General features: G+C 42.6%; 1 protein-coding gene across 1 annotated transcript in view; it reads right to left on the reverse strand.

The window, feature by feature from the left end:
- The window catches only part of PHACTR3 (phosphatase and actin regulator 3), a 312,301-nt gene that overhangs the window by 173,550 nt on the left and 116,000 nt on the right, over window positions 1-22,751 (reverse strand). Inside the window, exons 2-3 of the mRNA XM_033914120.1 lie at window positions 13,929-14,090; window positions 4,442-4,519 (exon numbers count right to left, since the gene is read on the reverse strand). Of these exons, the coding sequence (XP_033770011.1) occupies window positions 4,442-4,519; window positions 13,929-14,090 (240 nt within the window). The remainder of the gene's footprint in view (window positions 1-4,441; window positions 4,520-13,928; window positions 14,091-22,751) is intronic.

Here is a 22,751-nt window from a genome sequence, read left to right on the forward strand (position 1 = left end):
AGACACAGCCGCGGTGACAGAAGGCAAAACTAAGAGCACAATTTCCACAGGGCTTCTGGCTCCGCGGAAGAGAATGAACTGAGGACCACGAGGTGGGGATGCGCCCTCTAGTGGGCAAGAAGGCATGCACATGCGTGGTGCAGTGTAGCAAACTTGAAACTTCAATCAAGTTTGCTTGAAAAGCTGTCCGCGCTGGGGCTCCGTAGATGACATCACCCACATGTGAGAATATCATGCCTGCTTGTCCTGGGATCATGTATAAGGGGGCCGGACCATGGATGAATTTATAACAGAGGCAAGCAAACTTATTACTATTCGCACTTACAGTGACAAGATATATATATTTTTTTCTATTTTGCATCTGGCACTGCTTTGCATTCATAAGTTCAGTCTCGCTTCTCATTGAATGAAGGACTGATAATGATAAGATTCCTTGTCATGAAAGGCTGCTTAGCAAGTAGGATACTAAATACCGACTAGCCAGTCCTGGCTCTGGCTCTGCATGAATATATAATATTCAGTTAAGTACTGGACACACTTGATTCCATTTGGCTCCTGCCTGCATTGAATTGCTTTTTTGTTTTTGCACATGTCATTTCCGCTTCAGAATCAAAGTATCATGAATAAAGTTGAAACCACAGTAAATTTCAAGAAAAACAAGACAGCACACATGTTCTACATGTGCTTGAATTTGGGGATAGCCACTTAATAACCGATTTAAAGATTAGCGTGAGCTAAATGCTAAGGCATCCATTATATTCTACGGCCGCATTAGCATTTAGCACGCGCTACGTCGGTTAACGCACCTTAATAAAAGGACCCCTTTGTGTGATAGTAAAAGATGCTGCAAGCAGGAGGCAATGGCGTGTACCAGAAAAGCAAAGGCAGTCGGTAAAGCTTATTTTGAAGGCGCTCCGTTAATATTAAGAAGCGGCATAAAATCCAAATTTAAATATCATGAATGTGCTTTTTTTTTTTTAATTTTAAGGTAGAACCAGAGACTTTCAATGCCAGGTGGGGATTACTAAACTCTAGAAACACTTCTGGGTCTATACAACGGTGTTCCATTCTGAGGAAGTATTTAATCCATGTCAATCCAAGTTTCCAAGTTTTATTTAAATTTGTTGAAACGCCTATCATGAATTCTAAGCATTATACAATATTAAAAACAAAGGGGAGATATACAAGGACATATAAACAGGACAAATTAAGGACTTAAAATAAAAACAAAAGGCAAGGTTTGGTGAAATACAATATTTACAGGAAAAGCAAACATAGAGAGGGAAGAAACATGAGGAGAGGGAGGAAGAAGGTCATAGAATTCCTATGAGCATTTGAGCTTTTGCCACCGTGACCGGTGCTAAAAACGCTAGCGTGGCTTTGTAAAGGAGGGGCTTAGTGTTAATAAATGCATGATTTGTATGGATCAAATACTTCCTCAGAATGGAACCCCATTTTATAGACCCTGAAGTGTTTCTAGAGCTTAGCAATCCCCACCTGGCATTGAAAGTCTGGTTCAACCTTAAAATTTAAAAAGAACCAGGAATTCTATGAACGTCTGAGCTGTTACCACTGTGGCCACTGCTAAAATTTAGGGAAAATATAAAAACTAACACTCGTACTGAATATTATCCAAATTTAGTACCATAAATCAAAAAATAATAAATAACAAAACAATATTTTATATTATTAATATTAGGGTGGTTTGATTTGTTTGATTAGCTACGTCAGGGACCAAAAGACTAATTCATCGCTTTTGATATTCTACCAACTAGAAGATGGTGTATTCCACTGAGTCTACTCAAAGACATTTCCCATAAGTACAAATTTATTATTATTTTTTATTTATTTTTTTTTTTTTTTGCTTTATTACATTACATTACATTAGTGATTTTTATTCCGCCATTACCTTGTGGTTCAAGGTGGATTACAGAAGAGGATTTCTGGACATGTCCAGAGGTGTTACAGAGTAGAGCGGGTTGCTTCAGAGGATTGAAATGTTTTATACGGTGTTAGTTAGTATTCATAGATTTCTTGAATAGCAGGGTTTTAATTGCTTTTCTGAAAGTTTTGTAGTCTGGGGTCACGATGAGTAGATTGGAGAGTTGGTGATCTAGTTTTGCTGTCTGTGTGGCTAAGACTCCTTGGGTTAATGCTTTTATGCCTCAGGTGAATCCAGTTCACATGTTAGATTTTGGGTTTAAATGGAACAAGTTTGGTTGCATTAATACAATATCAAGTAGATGTTTTGGACCAGATTTTATAAACAGTGTCCAACTCGGCAGCTGCCTAGCAAAGTAGCACCTACTGGATGTCAAGCAAAGTTAAGCACCAGCGCCTAAATTGACTTAGGCCTTTTGGAAATCCATAAGGGGCAAAATTACTTCAATTCTTGGTGTTCCTATTCCATCACCACTCTGATTTACAAAATGCAACTCATCCAAAACACAGCTGTCAGACTAATCTTCACTGGCTACTCATCCCATCACGAATAACCTTCAAAACTTCATGCATCATTCACCGTATACTTTACGGAAACTCCGCAGCTCCTCTCATCCAGCTCTTCTCCAAGGCATGGTCTACTTCCCTCAGAACCCTCAATAGAATACTTCTAAATTTCCCTTCCACAAAAAAATCTGCAATATAAACGTGTTTTCTACTCCATGCTCACCTTTCTAGGCGTAAAAACTTGGAATGACCTTACTGAAATGACCACACCATATTCCGGAAGAAACTGAAAACTCATCTATTTGACACTTAATCACCTGTATCCTCTCCTCCCCCCTCCACCCCTCTCCCTCCCCCTCTTACCCACCTCTTCTTTTCTCCCACCCCTCCTCCCCCTTCTCATTCCTCGCCCCCCTCTTTAAGTCGCCTTGAGCCTACCTAAGTATGAGCGACGCAGAAATAGAAGATTAGATTAGATTATCATACAGGACCATTTTATTTGGAACTTCAATTATGCCTGAAAGTCCGCTTGATATTCACAAAGATAAGCTTCTCTTGGTAATGTCTGGAGTTGGGCTATAGTTAATCACAAGAAACTGGAAAAATTGGGATCGTCTAAACGTCACATTCTGGTGGGAGTAACTGTGTTTGTATTATTGGTATGAACAAATGTTAGCGGAGCAAAATGGTCAGTTCCGGGCATTTAATGACATCTAAAGCCGATTGGATACGTTTGTTAGACCATGGTGGTATATGATGGTTTCTTTTATTTTATTCAGATTATTTATTGTATTATTCATATTCTTTATATGCATCCAGGAGGGGTAAAGGGGGGGGGTAGGAAGAAGTTTGGGTTGTTTTAAGAATTTGATGTAGTATAAAAGTGCTGTTTGTTTGATGTTATTATGATATTTTCTTGCACTTTGTATAAGTTATATAAAATCAATAAAAATTATAAATCAGACTTAGACCCTCTTTTACAAAGGTGCGCTAAGCGTTTTAGCACGGATTTAGCGTGCACATCCATAGGATAACATGTATGCGTTAGCGTTTACTGCGTGCTAAAAAGCTTAGCGCACCTTTTTAAAAGAGGGGGGTTAATCATAATACTAATAATGTTAGACATTGGTATATTAAGCCAGGGTTTTCTTGGCCTAATATATTGGCGCTTAACATTGATGCGTGCCAGCACCTAAGTCAATCCATGCCCAAACTCTGCCTCTAACCATGCCTACTTTTTGTGCAGGCATGGTAGGTGCTGGTAGGCACCTCAGTGTAGACACTGACCAGCTAATTAATTTTTTACATTTTTTTTTTTTAAAATCAGTTTTTAATGCCACTTTCAATTCTCAATGCCATTTAGGCTGGTTTAAAAAAAGGTAAGTTAAGCTTCTAGATCAGTTGGTGCCCTGATCTAGGTGCCTACTGGTATCAGTGGCATAGTAAGGGGGACAGACTGCTCCGGGCACCATCTTTTCAGGGTGCGCAGGAGCCTCGCTACCCTCCCCCACGCATACCTCTTTAAATGTTCACTGGCGCGAGCAACATCTTCCACCTGCTGCTTGTAGGAATTCTATGAGTGTCAGAACTGTTACCGCCATGGCCGCTGCTAAAAAATTGCATTAGGGTTTGGTAAAAAGGGAGGGGGTGTTAAAGAGGTAGACAGGGGGGTGCCCAAGTGGCGGGGAAGAGTGGGATTCACATGTCGTAACAATGCCGGGCGTCGCCAGCCTTCCTCACTATGCCACTGACCGGTAGTTGCTTTTATAGAATTAGGGCCTTTATTCATGACATACATGTGCTCTATATCTTATCTTGTGATGTATATCAGAACATCACAACATGTTTTTCTACTGAGCTGTCTCACTACAGTAGGACATCTGGTGTTCTGATTTCTTTTTTATTTCACTAATAAGCAACTTTGCCTTAAAAATCTCTAACAGTGTTGTATCGGGATGGTTAGTGCATTAGAAGGTGCAAAGTTCTCACTTGCCTTGTTCCATCATCTCAAGCAAACCCTTCTTAATGAGCTCATCCCGGCTTTGTCTGGTCGAGATCTTTTTCTCCAACACTAGGAAAATGATAAAATGTAAAATCAGATGCACAGAACATTGTGTACAGTGTCTTCATGCAACAAGCATCAAGTCAGTTATTCTAGCCCTGTCTGTTCTACCGTGTTCCCCTCTAAGTAGGGTTACCAGATTTTCCAGAACCCCCAGGCTCGCCCAGTTCCACCCCAGTCATGCCCCATTCCGCCCCCCAGCCCCACCTCCCTCAACCTGTTCACTTGTCGGAAGGGCATCTGTACATGCACTGGTGTGATGCAATGAAGTCACATGAAAGCATGCATGTGATGTCACCGCATTGCATCCATGCATGCGCAGATACCGTCCCAACGTTGCTCCTAGCTGGAAGCTTTTCAAAACCCGGACAAAGTGCTGGGTTTCGAAAAGCCAACCGGACGCCAGAAATCCGGATGTACCCTACCTCTAAGCTATTCAATCAGGTTACGGAATTGTGAGCCACGTAAGGCACTGGCTTAGGGTGCCAAAGCTCAAAGGCACTAAGGACCAGGTTATCTTTAGGATGAAGATCTCAGTGGATGCCTAAGAGGCGGCCACTGATCACATGTCAATCATGGCGTCCTTAAGAAATCGCATCTGCATAGCTGAACAGACAGACACCTTAAATGCAGGCCAGCAGTTTGCAGGCCTGCTTGCCCTGGATCAGTAGCATGGAATATTGCTACTCCTTGGGTTTTGGCCAGGTACTAGTGACCTGGATTGGCCACCATGAGAATGGGCTACTGGGCTTGATGGACCATTGGTCTGATCCAGTAAGGCTATTCTTATGCTCTTATGTCTTGCGCCTGTGGAGACGCATAGAGACGCCTGAGCATGCCCAAGGCCAATTCCAGGTGAAACTACGCTCACACCCTGCCTTGGGCATACTTAAGCGTCACTATGAATCTCCGTAGATGCGTGACACACATCTACAATGTAGGCGTTCTTCCCCCCTTTTTTTAAAAAAAACTTGTGTCCTGATTGGCTAAGAGACGGCTATAGGACGCCTACCATTGGGACGCATGTTTGCAGAATGAGGCCCTAAAAGCCTGCTTAATCAACTCAGCTTTCACGACAACAAGAGCATGTTTTGTTCTCACCTCTATACTCTCTTTTCTGCACAGCCACCAGCACCATCCTATTATCTTGTTTTAATATAGGGTGATGCTAATAACAAATAATGGAGGAGAACACAGTGGTGAGAGGAAAGTGGCATGCCATTGCCACTGCGACAGAGCACATGGGGGGGGGGGGAGGATGGCGGCAGAGCAGAGAGGGGAAGCGCCAATGCAGATGGGACAGTGCCAGGGCTAAATATGGCTCAGAATGCCACAACCCCTTCAGCTGGCACTTACTGGCTCATGCTTCTCCTGAGCTTTTAGTGTTAGGTCAATGTGTTGGATCATGGCTCGCAGGTTGTGATTGTTTCAGGATATCAACTCCTCTCCTAAAGTCACTTCATTGGCTTCCCATCCGTTTCCAAATACAATTTAAACTCCTCTTACTGACTTACAAATGCACTCACTCAGCTGCCCCTCACTTTCTCTCTTCACTTCCCCCTATGATCCCCCCCCCCCCCACATTGTGAGCTCCACTCAGCTGGTAAGTCCCTCCTATCCGTGCCCTTTTCTTCAACTGCCAACTCCAGACTCCGTCCCTTCTGCCTTACTGCCCTATTTGCTTGGAACAAGCTGCCCGAATCCCTACGGTGGGCTCCATCTCTGGCAGTGTTCAAGGCCCATTTAAAAGCCCACCTCTTTGAGAGTGCTTTTGACTCCTAACTCCTCTCACCTTGGGTTCTGCATCCCCTTACCCTCTATATCATGTCTATCTGTCCAGGTTAGCTTGTAAGCTCTTCCGAACAAGGACCATCTATAAATGCCAAAAGGTACAGCACTACGTACTCCTTTCAGCACTATATAAGTGATAAGTAATAGTAGTAATAGATTCACAAGATTATGAGGTCCTGGTCTGCCACAAAGCAGCACACATGGTCATTGCTGAACAGGAATCATTGGTAATAAAGCTATGATGCACTGAGTACCCCAATTACTTGTAATTCTTGTAGAGTAGGACCCTAGTCTCAGACCCATAGTCTTCATGGTCTCACTCTAGCATGACATTTCAAGACACAAAAAATTATGTACAGGACCAGGGCTTTTTTTTTTCAGAGGGGTACTTTTTTTTTTTTTAATTCAATTTTCAAAATACAATTCAAGATTAAACTTGTACAGAAAGCTATAAGTCAAGAAAATAAAACCACAACAATATTATAAATTCAGGAATACCAATTAACTTAAATCAGCTCAAGTCCACAAAAGATCCAAAATGTAATTATAAACGGAGAAAACAAAGAAATATTTTTAAAGAAAATAATGCAAGTCAGCTGGTAAGGACATCTTAAATATTCTATACTCCTCCATTCTTTTCCTTCTCTAGCCGAGAAAGAGAAAGGAAAGTTGTCAACTGGTAAGGCTCAAAGAAAACATATTTTTGGGAATTATATTGTACAACGCATTTACATGGATATCGTAGGAAAAAAGTTGCTCCAAGAGCATTCCCGGTTTTAACATAAGAAACTCTTTTCTTCGCCGTTGTGTGTCCCTGGCTAAATCTGGGAACATTTGTATTTTGAGTCCCATAAATTCTTTTGCTCTATTTTTAAAGAAAAGTCTCAAAATCCAATTCTTGTCCATTGTTAGAGCTAAAGTTGCCACTAATGTTGCAGGAGTAGCCATTTCTTTATCTGATAATTCCAATAGTGCCGATATATCTATTGGTCCATGGCTATCTTCCTGTTGTTGAATTTGATTTTTCTTGGGAAGGTAGTACACCTGTGTAAATGGAGGTAATGAACCCTTAGGAACTTCTAATATTTCCGTCAGGTATCGTTTTAACATCTCTCGCGGAGTAATTGTTGTAATTCGTGGAAAATTAATCAATCTGATATTGTTGCCTCTTGAAAAATTTTCAAATGTTTCAATCTTCCTTCTTAAATTTACATTGTCCTTAATTAAAGTCTCTTGAAGCTGTTTGGAAGATTTTAATTCATTTTTGATACTGTCTAAAGATGTATTTGAGTCAGCAATATCTTGCTTTATTAAGGTAATTTCTTTTTCTTGGTCTTTCATTTTCCCCTCTACTTGCACTTGTTGGACATTAATTGTTTTCACCATATTTGCCACCAGGTCCCACAAGGCATCTAAAGTGACTTCTTGGGGCTTAACTATGGTAGGAATTTGTAAATGAGTAATCAAAAGTTTGTGCTCACCATTCGACCGCTCTCCTCCACTTCCCTCCGCTTGAGTAGGTCCAGTTTCAGTTGTTACAGCACTCCCGACCACATTCAGGCTCCCCTGCAAAACCTGTGAGCCTGAATCGGCTTCCTCAACACAGCTCCGCGCAGCCTCTAGGGGAGAGCTCATCCCGACTTCCGGTGAGCTCTCGACCCCTGGGGAGCTGGTTGCATGGGGGTGCAGAGGAGGAGGTCTTACGTCGGGGCTCAGAGTGGTCTCAAGACTTCGGTGAGACACCTCCGTTCCGTTCCCACGGGGCGTCTCTAACTGCAATCCCTACGTCATCATGGTGCCCTGGAATCGCCGAAACAGCGCTTCCATATTGCCGGAGGTAGGTGTTCCGGAGCGTAGGGAGGCCCCACCGGTGCTCTTTCCCCTTCTTTTCGGCATTTTAGAATGCAAGGAAACCAAACAAAACAGCTCAGTAGAGCTCAGAAACTTTCAGCTGTAGCGTCTGTTCGGCAACCTGCTTCAGCGGCTTGCATCCGCGGCCATCTTGGATCATACCATTTCCCAGAGGGGTACTTGATGGTGCTGAGTACTGGCATCTTTTCCATTGCCTGTTAAAATTGGCCCATGGAAATTTTAGCATTAATGAAAGAGCCCAGGGTCTGCATACCACAAACAAAACTTATGAACAGTGCCCCCTACAGGAGAAGCAGTTTCTTCCCAACAAGTCCATGGGAGAATATGGAGGCACATGCGGCAGCCCCAGCAAAATGTGAGCAATCCCGGTTTGAGAGGCTCAGCTGTGCAGACAGTATGTGGATTGGCTTAATCAAAAGATACGTCTAAGTCCATTTTGGGCCTAAGTCGCTAGTCGCCCAAAGTCAGCAGTGTCGAAAGTCCATTTCCGAAAAATACATCCAAAATATTTTCTTTTTTAGAAAACCATCTAATTATACGTCCAGCCGTTTGATCATCCAGACCACTAAGTCGTCTATCTTTATTCCCCATTCTCGTCCAAAAATTCGTCCAAGTCAAAAACATCTAGAAGAAGACCTTTTGAACGTGGGAGGGGCCAGCAAAGTGATGGACTGGACACCCATACATGGCAACACAGTAGTGGGGCACCTTACAGGGCACTGCTGCGAACTTCACAAAAAGGATGCCAGATAAATATTTCACCAGACCTTCCTTATAGGTCATGGTGAGCCTCCTAAAACCTACTAGATCCACCTGTCTACATCCCCAATAGCCCCAGACTACTTAAGCCACCTCTGTGCTGCTCTTCTAGGCTATCCTATGCCGGGTGCTGATGTTCTGGAGGCAGGTATGTACGTTTTTATTCCAATTTTTATGGTGTTGTGAGGGGTCAGTGATCACTAGGGGAGTATGTGGGGGTCTGTACTTTGTGTATGCAGTGGTTATCTGGTCATTTTGAATACCTTCTAGGCATTTAGACCTTTTTTTTTTTTTTTTTTTTCATGGCCTAAGTCACAACGTACAAGTTTTGTCCAGGCAGCCTCATTATACTTTTGGTTATACTTGCAGTACGACTAAGTCTAGGTCAGCCCACATCCCACCCACATCCTACCTTCATCACTCCTCCTAAAATGCCCTTTTCAGCTCTGGGCGTACAGCAGCACTGAAGAAGAATAAGCTATTTTTAAATATGTCTAAAACCCGTTTTGGTTATCAACACTTGGACAACTTGGCTTATTAACAGGGATTTTAGACGTATTTCTGTTTCGATTATGAGCCCCATATAGGGTTTAATGATTTGAATATTCCAGCTTTGAGAACCCAAACAGGCAGGATTTCTGATCCTTATGCTTATTGCGCAATTCAGGAGGATATGTCTTTCTGCTTCTATAGTTCCTCCGCTGTTTCAAGTTCAGTTTCTGCCTGATCTTTTCTGTTTCTAATTTATGGTCACATCTGTTTCTAGTGAGCCTTTATGCTACCACAAACAAAGAAGCGCAATCCCTACGCCAGAAAAGTCAACTAAAAAAAGAGTAGGGATGGAAAGATGCATCCGCTCGGGACCATGAATTCTGGAATTATATGTTTATTGATGTACCATATTTCCCCAACGATACGCTGCTCCACATTATAGGCCGCCTCATTGTATAAGCCGCAGAAAATGTTTATTTATGTTTTAAACCTGTAAGATAAGCCACCCCATGTTATTAGCCACAGTGTTAATGAAGTAAAATATGGTATATTGCTTAGTTTAAAAGTTTCTGCCACCGACTTAACAGCGAATGAACCGGTACCTGTTTAAAATCCTCCTGTCTCTCCCTCGCTGAACGGCTGCCGGCTGCCTCCTCCAATCTCGTGGCCAGGGGTGCAGGGCAGGAGCGAGCTTATCGGGTCCAGCCTGGTCCCGGGACTCGCGAGAACTGATGGCAGCCATTCAGGAAGCGGCGTAGGGCCAGGCTGGAGCCGATAAGCTCAATCCTGCCCTGCACCCCTGGCCGCGAGATTGGAGGAGGCAGCCGGCAGCCGGCAGCTGTCCAGCGAGGGAGAGACAGGAGGATTTTAAAAAGATACGGTGGGGGGGATAATTTATAGGGGGGATGTCTTTAGATAGGCCGCCCCATTTAAGCAAGCCGCACCCACTACTCATGTTTGTAAAATCAATCTATAAGCCGTGGCCTATCGTTGGGGAAATATGATATATTGCATATCAAGTTTCAAGTTTCAAGTTTTATTTAAATTTGATGAATCACTTATTCAATACTAAGTGAGTAACAATAAAATATAGAATAAACTTATAATTAATGTACAGCATTAAAATGGGTTAAAACGGACTGACAGACAGACTTGAATACATAGGAAATGGCTGCCGTGAGCTCCCGTCATAGTCTTGAGAGACTACGGGAGCTCACGGCAGCCATTTCCTATGAGTGATCTGCATGGGGCAGGAGCGTAGGAAGATATCTCCTGCCCCGAAAGCCTGCTAGAACACCAGGTAAGGTTCCGGGGAGTCTCAGAGGGCTTAAAAATAGCCCCCCAAAATTAAAAACGATTTTAAAAAAAATATTGCGGTACTGAAACCGCGGATTAGGAGGGAGAAGTGTATACAAGTCCCTTTCCCTTTCCTTAGGAGTCTAATACAGCAGATCAATAATATCAAGCCCATAAAAAGCTTGGTACATACAGGATTCCAAATTTGATTTAAAATTTGATTAAAAACGCTTTTATAATAAATTCAAAGCGATGTACATTAATAAAATAATCAAATAGAGATGTACAATAGACGAACAATGAACATCACAAACTAGAAGGAGGGGCAAAAGAGTGGAACTACAATTTCATAAGAAAAGGACAACTAAGGGAAAAACATTAAGGGATGGGGTTGCTGGTAGCTAGAAATGCTTATTTTCAAAGGTCACAGCACTGTAGTTATAAAGAAGCAGAGTAAATCTGTTGATTTGTGCTAAACTAATTCCCAAAAGCATCAAAAAAAGGACACTTTTTAGTGAACTTTTAAATCTTTCTACTACTGTTTCTTCTCGAAGATGAATATAGAAATAATTCCCTGCTGAGGGGCTGTAACTGAGAATATTTTGTTTCGCATTGTATTAATTACCTTCAAAGAGGGATTGTAAAAAGGATTGCTCGCATGAGAACAATAGTCCATTTTTGATACCGGACAGAAAGCTTTTTGTGGGCTTGTTATTGTGATCTGCTGTATTAGACTCCTGAGGAAGACATCCTTTGTTGTCGAAACACGAGCCACATTGAGTCACTGAGCTCTCTGTTTGTGATATGTAATATACATCAACTAGTCTTTAAGCCCATTACATTAATGGGTACTAGAATATATGTCTGTCTGTCTTTCTTTCTTTCTGTCTCTCTCCCTATCCCTGTCTCTTTCTTTTTGTCTCTCTCCCTGTCCCTGTGTCTTTCTTCCTTTCTTTCTGTCTCCCTCCCGCTGTCTATCTTTCTTTCTCCCTCCCTCCCGCTGTCTGTCTTTTTTTTCTATGTATCTCTCTCCCTGCCCCCTATGCAACAGCAGCATTCCCCCCCCCCACTTCCCTGTGCAGCAGCCGCATTCCCTCCCCCTCCATTTCCTTGTGCAGCATCATTTCCCACCCACCCCACTTCCCTGTGCAGTAGCAGCATTTCCCTCCCCCCCACTTCCCTGTGCAGCAGTAGCAGAAGCATTCCCTCCCCTTCCATTTCCTTTAACCACACCCCCCACTTCCCTGTGCAGCAGCCGCAGCAGCATTTCCCTCCCCTACTTTCCTGTGCAGCAGCCACAGCAGCAGAATTCCCTCCCCCACCCCACTTCACTGTGCAGCAGCAGCAGCATTTCCCTCCCCCCACCCCTTCCACGTCCCTGTGTAGCAGGCCCCTTCCCTTCCCTTCCCACAGTCTGGCCGGATCCCTTAGTTCCTTGCCAGAGTTATTTTTAAGTTTTAAGGTGCCGCTGCGGCTCCGTTCACGAGCCCTGCCTGCATTGGAAGCCTTCTACGACGAGGAGCCATGGCGGTGGCTTTGAACTTAAAAATAAACTTAAGGGAGCTGGCCAAACCGCAGCATTATCTTGGTGTCCGTGAGTGTGGGGCCATTGTAAGCACGCATGCGCACTACTGCCGGCCACGTTCCATGGATCACAGATCACGCAGGTAGGAGTGCGCATGCGCGCTTAGCGTTTTATTATGTTAGATAAATATTTGATTCCAGAATCCATGATCCCGAGAGGAGGCCTCTTTCTATCCCTACTCTTTTCTGGTGAGGCTTTATCCATATAGGGGAGAATTCTATAAATGGTGCTCAAGTTTTTGACACGAGGAGTTACACCAACTGACAGCAGGTGTAAATCCCAATGAGCAAGTTTTGCAATTTCTATAACAATGCATAAATTTTAAGGGAATGCCCTTGGTCTGCCCATGACCCTCCCATGGCAATGCCCCCTTGCATAGCGTTACCAGATTTTTGGACATAAAAACCAAGACACGTGGCCCCGTCCTGTTCTACTCCATCCCTGCTGTGTTCCACCTCCAGCCCCACCCTGCTCTGCCTCCAGCCCCACCCTATTCTGCCCCCACCCCCACAAAGCCTAGTCTTTGTTCTCCGACCTCCGGGCTGCTTCTGGAGGCCCTCTGAGCATGCATGGATGTGTGAGACATCATCCGCACATGCTCAGAGGTCCTCCAGATGTAGCCAGAGGTTAGGGCTTTCCATAACTCAGACAAACTACCAGGTTTTAGAAAGTCCTTCCGGGCACCCAGACAATCCTCTAAAAAGAGGGCATGTCTGGGTTTTTCTGGATGTCTGGTAATCCTTCTCTTGCAGAAGTACTTAAGTTAGGGTTAACATATAACTCCAGAAAAAGGAGGACAGATTTAGACATCCGGGTTCCATTGCTTTCAATGGAAATAAAACCTGGATGACTCAATCCGTTCTCCTTTTTTTGGAGTCATATTGTAACCCTAACTTAATTGCTATTCTATAAATGGACATATGTGTCTTCATGTGAATCTGCTATTCTGCTCTGTTTCAATGCCTTGCATTTATTAGAATGCTTCTTCATTCCAAAAATTTAGTGCGGAAATAGAGCTTAATATTCAGTGCCATATATAGAATTTCCTCCATATTGTATTTGTGACCAAGATGACATTTTTTGTGAGTTTGTAGTTTCTGTGTAGGGTAGGGGTTCCCAAACCTGTCCGTGAGGTTTCCCAGCCAGTCCAGATTTTCAGGATATCTACAAAAAATACGCATGAGATAGATTTGCATAACAAGGAAGCAGTTTATGCAAATAGATCTCATGAATATTCATTGCAGATATCCTGAAAACCTGAATTGGCTAGGGCTCCCCCAGAAGAAGTTTGTTCGTTTTTGTTTCCAACAAGAGGTACGTATGCAATGCTGCTTTTCCATATCCTTTGTGTCTAGTAACAGGCAGGTGGACATTAAGGAGGCAGGTCCCTCAATAGTTACCCCACTCCATAAGGACAGCCATGCACATGCAGGTGAGTACCAACATTTTTATTCTAGAAAGAAAGGACTGTGCAGAACTAAATCTCCACAGGGCAGAACCAAGAGAAAATTCCTGGAGTTAATATCTGCATGTCTTCAGACATTTCTCCAGTTCAGAAATTTTACAGAAAAAAAAGAAGATTCTGCTCCAGTCTTTCATTTTTCTGCTTGGGATAGGACCTACCTGCCGAAGTCTGCTTTAATTTGTCATTCTTCTTTTTCCTCCATTTCCATGGCTTAAAGATTCTGCCCAGGGTGGCCAGCTTGCTGTTCCGCCTTGCTGGGGGTGTGCGAATTCCTGAGAGGAGATATTCTGGGCGTATGGCAGGAGATTGATCCATTTCATCTAGAAAACAGACAGAGCAAGCAGTTCAAATAGAGGCCAGGATGAGGCAAGAGTACATGAGTGGTCATTTAAGGCAAGGAGGAGAGGAACATTTACCCCATGTATATAACTCAGAAACCTTGCTATTTTGGGGGCTTTTCTCTGGGCACCTTTTCTAAAGAGCGATAGAGATGGACTTTCATTTTCAAAATGAATGAAAGAAAAATTAATTGAAGTCCGTTGTCTAACATAACATAACTTAACATTCTACTTATATACTGCATGACCGTGAAGCTCTATGCCAGGGGTAGGGAACTCCGGTTCTCGAGAGCTGTATTCCAGTTGGGTTTTCAGGATTTCCCCAATGAATATGCATTGAAAGCAGTGCATGCAAATAGATCTCATGCATATTCATTGAGGAAATCCTGAAAACCTGACTGGAATACGGCTCTCGAGGACCGGAGTGCCCTACCCCTGCTCTATGCGTTTTACAAAAGAGAAAGTTAGAATAACTTAGGCCCTCTTTTACTAAGCGTTTTAGAGCGCATTTAGCATGCGCTGAATCAATGTGTGCGCTAACCGCTAATGCGTCCATAGGATAACATGCACGCATTAGCATTTAGCACGTGCAAATATTTACCACGCGCTAAAAAGCATAGCGCATCTTAGTAAAAGACGGGGGTTAGTTCCCTATATACTTGGTGAACAGATATGTTTTAAAATGCTTCCTGAAATCTAAATAAGTGCTGGAAGTCATGATTAAGAAATTTAAGGGCTCCTTTTATCAAGGTGTGGTAGGCAGTTAACTCGCGGAATACCGCCTGCCGCGCTAGTCGCTAACGCCTCCATTGACGAGGCGTTAGTTTTTTGGCTTGCCGCGGGGGTTAGAACGTGATGAAATGTCAGATGCGCAAACCCCTGTAGCGCACCTTGATAAAAGGAGCCCTAAGTCTTTGTCCAAGGACGCTGCCTGATAGGATAAGAGACGGTGGAATTTTAAAACATTTACATCCTTTTACTGATGGAAAAATGAAAGTGGCATGTGAACGTCTAGTATGTTTATATTAACGTAGAACAAAATCTTTTCCAGAGAAAGGAAAATGGTAAAACCAGAGGACATAATTTGAGGTTGAGGGGTGGTAGATTCAAAGGCAATGTTAGGAAATTCTACTTTACGGAGAGGGTGGTGGATGCCTGGAATGCGCTCCCGAGAGAGGTGGTGGAGAGTAAAACTGTGACTGAGTTCAAAGAAGCGTGGGATGAACACAAAGGATCTAGAATCAGAAAATAAGATTAAATATTGAACTAAGGCCAGCACTGGGCAGACTTGCACGGTCTGTGTCTGTATATGGCCGTTTGGTGGAGGATGGGCTGGGGAGGGCTCAATGGCTGGGAGGGTGTAGATGGGCTGGAGTAAGTCTTAACAGAGATTTCGGCAGTTGGAACCCAAGCACAGTACCGGGTAAAGCTTTGGATTCTTGCCCAGAAATAGCTAAGAAGAAAAAATTTAAAAAATTTAAATTGAATCAGGTAGGGCAGGCTGGATGGACCATTCGGGTCGTTATCTGCCATCATCTACTATGTTACTGTGTAGTGGCAAGTGAGAAAGAATTCATGATGTAACCAGAGGTAAGACCAACTAGGTCCAAGCATATATGCTAAACTAGGAATTCTCAATCCAGTCTTCAAGACACAACAATGCAATGAATGTGATAGACCTAATATTTAATGCATATCTTACATTATCTGATACACACATCATATCCTCTCCACCAACATTTCCTCTCTGGCTATATCTTCCTTCCTTTCATAGTAGTGCAGTCCTGATTTTGAGTCAGAAATGGCTGAGAGTCATGAGACTGGCGAAAATCAATGTCTTCTTACCAGAGATATATTTCCTGGGAGCTCAGAAAACGTTGACTTCCTTCATTTGAACTCTTATAGTAAGTTCTTTCTGTGTCCCTTTGGTCTTCGTTTTAACTCTTGTTTTTATGGTCAACGAGTCTGCTGGTTTTCAGGTTCTCTGACATAAGCTACAGGAAGTTTCCAGCCAATGGCAAAGAGAGTCACTGCTTAAAATAAATGTCTAAACATGCACACTATACAGTATTCCTCAAAACACAGATATGTACACACACAAAGGCAAATACATGCAAATATGCATACACACACATACATATATAGACACACAGACACACAGAACTACACACACACAAAACAATGATGTATGGCTGCTTGTTTTTCCCTTAAGACATTGTAAACCGTTCCTGCCCTTTTTGTCCTCTTGTGTCTACTGTAGTTTGGTTCATTTGCTTATGTACATTCCCCTTGTTATGTTTTTATTTTAAATATTTTCCACTGTTTTTATTTATTGTACACTGCTTTGATTTGACTTTTTTGTTACAAATGGCGGTATATATCAAATAAAATAACTGTTTAACTGTAACTATTTCAAGGTTCACTAATGAAGCGATGAACGCGTCGCATCTGTTTTCACCTTTTGGCACCTGTTTATTTAACCAGAATCAGTGGTTAGTTCGGTCAAAGTGAGAATTCAGTTCACCCTAAGTCATTTTTTGAACTTTTCATTCATTACCTCATCAGTTTGAGCAACCGTTGGAACATTTTATCAATGGAGACTTAATAGTGGGAAATATTCAAATTTTGGAAAGTTTAGCAACTTATCAACAGACATACTCAACAGATGTTTGGCATGTAAATTTTTTTAAAAAGCCAAGAGATAAAGATCTTTGTTAAAATCTGAAAACAGGGCTTGAAAATGATTATGAAGTGTCCAAAATGCCAAGAACTAAGGATGTGTTACGTGCAAAGGGGCATTGCATGTCTGTTTCAATAAAGAGATGGCACTCTGGATTATTTCCTAATTCTTAAAGTAGTGCGATGCAGTCTGATGTCCAGAGGTGCTGATTACTCAGTCAGCACGGTTGGGGGACGGGGATTTCGGTGTTTGCACCAGGGGTATAAGAATTGGCCTGCATCAACACATTCTTGTCTTTCCATTTGGCAAGATGCATCGCTGAGGGTAATTTTTAAAATTATTTACCTGGGGGATATGGTTTGACTGTAAACCACACTCCCCAAATATTGGGAGATCCAAGGATGAGGTTAGATGATGTCAGAAGGGCCCAAGGTTTTGCAGTGAGGATGTGGGGGGGGGGGGGGGGGTATTGAGAGAGTGGGGAAAAGGAGGATCCATTGGCCTTTGCACTTCTTTGGAACAGGTGCAAAACCCAATGTGGATTTTTATTTATAATTGTGGCTTTCCATTGTGAAATAAGAAGTTCATATCTATTTGTACATACACTCTAACCGCACCCAATTCATGCCCCTCCATTGAGGTTGAAGTTCCACTGAGGTAGGGTTATCAGGTGTCCAGATTTACCTAGATGCCCTCTTTTTAGAGGACAAGTCCAGGCATCTGGATGGCTTTTCAAAACCTAGCACTTTGTCCGGGTTTTGAAAAGCTTCCAGCGGGCATTTGAAAAACGTCAGGAGGGCATTTGTGCATGTCACGTTGTGTTGCATCCGTGCATGTGCAGCTGCCCTCCCGATGCGGTCCTGAGGATGAGAACAGGTTGAAGGGGGTGGGGCAGCGAGACTCTGAAACCTGCAACAAGCACCATACCAGCTGCGGAAACCCTGAGAAAACATCTTTAAACCTACCAGAGACTTTTTCCATTCTATGGACTTTCACAGCAAAACTCCAATTTCTGACCAACTGACTCTCCCGACAAAATTTCAAATTGATGGACTGCCCTGTTCCCGATCAGGTCAGTGAACCCACTATTTCCAAAGTCACACTGCAGACTTCAGAGCATGCCCTGAAGAAAGCCACAGCATGGTGGCTAAAACATTGGTTTCTACCTGACAAAGACGCAGCGAGACCCAGAAACCTGCAACAAGCACAATGCCAGCTGCAGAAACTCAGAGAGAACAATATTTTCTCTGTTTCTCTAATTTTCCGCCACTGAGTTTTAAGTTAGATTCCTGAAACCAAGCTGCACCAGCTGCCAAACATTCATTCATCTTATGCCAATTTCTGACTGTTATCTACCTCTATTCTAACGATATATTATCTGCAAATAAATAACTGAATGCTCCAAACCAAGCAGGCTCAGATAAAGATTAAATAATAGGTGGGATAGATAGATTCTCATCCCTCCCAGACTAAACCTTGGATTCTAGATTGCAACGACGAGAAAAGCCATGAATTTATTTATTGGAGTCTATTAAAATAATTTTGTAGATGCAGGAGATATAACAAAGTGACTCACAATATTAAAAGAAGAAGGAAATAGATTTTGCGAGAAGGCTCAGAAAAAGGGTGGTGGGGAAAGAGAGAAAGATATGCTTCACATGAGTCAAACACCAGCTGGAAAAGCCAAGTTGCAACTGCTTTCTTGAATTTGAGGAAGGATGGTTGAAGACTAATGTGAAGAAGGGGAGAATTTCAGAGGTAGGGAGCCAGGTAAGAGAAGGCTGGATCCCTAAAATCATCCAGACACAGAAGTGAAGGGGGAGGGAGGGGAAAAGAAAGTGGCCCGAGAGGAACAAAGCATGGGGGCTGGTTTGTAAATAAGAACATAAGAATTGCCGCTGCTGTGTCAGACCAGTGGTCCATCGTGCCCAGTGGTCCATCGTGCCCAGTGGTCCATCGTGCCCAGTGGTCCATCGTGCCCGCTCCCATGGTGGCCCCTAGGTCAAAGACCAGTGCCTTACCTGCGTACGTTCTAGTTCAGCAGGAACTTGTCTAACTTTGTCTTGAATCCTTGGAGGGTGTTTTCCCCTATGACAGACTCCGGAAGAGTCTTCCAGTTTTCTCTGGGTGAAGAAGAATTTCCTTACGTTTGTACAGAATCTATCCCCTTTTAACTTTAGATAGTGCCCTCTTGTTCTCCCTACCTTGGAGAGGGTGAACAACCTGTCCTTATCTACTAAGTCTATTCCCTTCAGTACCTTGAATGTTTCGATCATGTCCCCTCTCATTCTCCTCTGTTTGAGACAAAATATTGGCTAGATTAATAGTTGCACCTTGATCAGGAGAGCTTAAATGGCAGCCCCAAAAGTGGGGAAGTGAAGCCAATGCCGAATGGACCTCTGTGGTCTTTGTCCCATATACGGTAAGGTTAAGATTACCAGATATCTGGGTTTCCCCGGACATGCCCTCTTTTTGAAGGCTCCGTGGGCACCATGGGTGGCTTTGAAAATTCTTCATTTTGTCTGGGTATCCATGGTGTTTCAGTCTGCTGAAGGCAAGCCTGCAATCTTCGGGCCGTCAGCAGCATCGGTCAGCTGTACATGCTGCCTTCAGTGGCCCAGAAGCTTTGCCTCTGCAGGAACAGGAAGCTGATGCTGAGGGAAAGCTTCTGGGCCCTCCGAAGGCAGTGTGTGCAGTTAACTGACACTGCCAGAGGCCGAAAATTGGAAGTGGCAGCCCTGGAGGAGAAAAGGAGAGGTACTCATCCCATGGGGCAATGTTGCACCCAATTGGGAGAAGGAGAAAGGAAGGAAGCCAAATTGGGAGGAATGAAAGAAGGAATTTCAGGGAAAGGAAAGGAGTGGTGAGGGAGAGCTGCCAGACCACAGGGGTGAGGGAGTGAAGGGAAGTAGAGGAGAGAGATTCCAAACCACAGGGGGAGAGGATAGAGAGAAAGAAGGAAAGGGAAGAAGACAGGGATGCCAGAACATGGGTGCTGAATTCCAGATGGTAGGGGCCTTAGCGGAAAAGATGCTATTGCGCATATTGTTAATGTATCTTAAAGAGGGGTTGGATAGTAAGTTTTGATTAGATGAACGCAATGTACGATGGGGGATTAATAGCCTGTTAATAAAATCAGGTTGGCCGGAAATTTTAGTCTTGTAAGTCAGCAACATTATTTTGTAGGCAATTCGATGCCTACAAAGCCAGTGAGCTTTGATCAAGCAAGGTGTAACATGATCATATTTAAGTGCTTTTGAAATAATTTTTATGGCAGTATTTTGAATGATTTGAAGACGTTTTATTTCTTTCTTAGTGGTTCCTTTGTAGAGTGAATTGCTATCCAAGCATGAAATGACAAGTGAATGAATAAGGATATTTAATGATGATTGCTCTAATAAAGTGGCAAGAGATCTGATCATTCGAAGACGGTAGAAGCATTTCTTAACTACTAAGTAGAGAATGACACGGTGACAAACTTCATCACCGTTCCCGTCCCTGCGGATAACCGCGGGAAACCATCTTCAAGGAGAGAGGGAAGAATCAGAGTATGAATGGCCACAACCATTGACCCGCAAGCTTTGCTTTGAAGAATGCTGGTGTAGAAGGACTGAGGCTGAAACAGACACTACAGAATGACAGTCTCTGGTATCCAGAGCAGATATTGTGATGTCATAATGCCTCATTCCACCAGTGCCTAAGAGCCAATCACATCAGTGATGTTACAATGGCTTCATTATCCTTGGCTCACATAAGAATCAGAGTATGAATGGGCTCAGCCACTGACCCTCAAGCTTTGCTTTGAAGAATGCTGGTGTAGAAGGACTGAGGTTGAAATAGACACTAGAAAATGACATGGGATTATTTTCCACGGTTATCCGCGGGAGTCGGGAATGGTGATGAATTTTGTCACCGTGTCATTCTCTACTACTAAGCTTATTTGTTCATGAAAAGAGAGTTTTCCATCAAAAGTAACACCAAGAAGTTTGACAGATGTAGCTATCAGCGCTCCAAGTGAGCAAGTGTAGATTGAGAAAAGGAGTGGTCCCCGGCAGCCTTTTATTTTTGTAAATCTTTATTCATTTTCAAAACTTATACAAAGCACAAACAAAGTATACAATCAGAAGAATAACATATAAACAGCACTTATCTTCAAACAGATAATAAATAAAATATTTTACTCCCCCCCTCCCTGGATGTGTATAAAGATAATCAAGGAATTAAAGGTTCATCAATTAGTCAGTCTTTAAGTTAACAAATGTCTTTAATGGACCCCATATTAAAAAATATATATATATTATTTCCCATTTGCTCTGCATACAGTCTTTCGTATCTGTAATAGAAACAGAGCGTTTCCCACAAAAGGAATAGTTTAGCTTATCCCAGTTTTTCCAGTTTCTGGTTATCATCTGTATGGCCACCCCTGTCATGATCAAAAGAAGTCTGCTTTTGTATATGTTTATTGGATTCTTAGCAGCCAACAATGTCCCAAATAGGACCACATTGTAAGATAATGGTATCGATATCTCAAGTACCATTTTAATTTTCCCCCATATTGATTTCCAAAAATTGAGTATCAAGGGACAATAAAACAACAAATGATCCAGTGTCCCTACTTCAAGATGACAGTGCCAGCATCTATTAGACTTTGAACTATTAAATGAAATGGGGTACAAAAAATTCTATATAACAGAAAAAAGCAAGTTTTTCTCATAGATGCTGACGCTGTACATCTCATTCTCCAAGTCCAAATCCGTGGCCACTGAGTAGTAGAAATCTGCTGCTTTATCTCAATGCTCCAAATATCTTTTAAGCTTGTTTTAGATTTTTTATTCAAATATTCAGATATTAACTTGTACCACTTGGCAGCCTGATGCCCTTGCAAATCTGTCTGAAAACAAAGGCCTGGCAAGCTATACTGATTTTTTTAAGTTATGCCAGTCATGGAACCCCTTCTGAATGGCCTGTTTCAACTGCAACCATTTATAACCTTGAGATTTTGAGATGCCAAATGATTGTTGCAATTGTAATAAATTTATCATTTTCCCATTCTGAATTACATCATCTAAAATATGTATGCCTGACTGCAACCAATGTTTCCAGAGGATTTTAGACTTGCCGATTTTTATCTTGGAGTTTAACCATAGGGATTGACACATGGATTGTTGTACTGAAACCAAAGTTAAGGCATCAATAAATTTTAATGTCTTCCAGGTAGATTGAAGAATAATATTGTCCTTGTATATTTGAGGAAGCTTGATACTCAAAATATGGTTAATGGTAATGGGGCCAATAGATGGCCAGGACAGAGCCTTGAGGTACACCAATCGATAGCGTGAAGGTTGTACCACATTCTCCCCTTCAGGGGACATGCACCACTATGTCTGTTTCTGTGGTGTTGCACTATATGGAGAGTCTGATTTCTTGACAGTTCAGTTTAACTTTTCTCTAAATATTTCTTAATTTTTGTTTGTGATTACTTATTCCATACTGGGCGAAGGTGTATCTGTTTTCTATGTGTATGAAAAAGACATGGTCTTCTGTTAGCCCTGACTGTGCAGGATTCATCTGCACTAATCTAGCTTGTTTAGTTTTACAATGGGTGTATTGATGTTCTAGTGCTCACTGCAGTGTTTAAGATGCTGCCATTTCCTAGGTACACTCTTCTTGTGTGACTTGTGGATTACTAAAAATAAATTTTTTTGTATAAAGGGGGGTATTATAAAATGATCGGATCCAGGTGTCAAATATACTAGGTACATCACTGCGGTCACCTGATCTACTGGCATGTGCATATGGCTCAATTTGTGCAGGGGCAGGAGGTAGGGTGGGGCGGGGCCATATGTCCTCATTTTTTTGTCTTCATAAATATAGTAAACCTAGGCAACATGGATTAGGGATGGGCTGAAGTTACCTATGACGGCAAGTCCAGCAGTGGGGCAGTGTAGCCATTGCTGGACAGA

The sequence above is a fragment of the Geotrypetes seraphini genome, chromosome 11 (assembly GCF_902459505.1).
Source record: "Geotrypetes seraphini chromosome 11, aGeoSer1.1, whole genome shotgun sequence".
Lineage (NCBI taxonomy): Eukaryota > Metazoa > Chordata > Amphibia > Gymnophiona > Dermophiidae > Geotrypetes > Geotrypetes seraphini.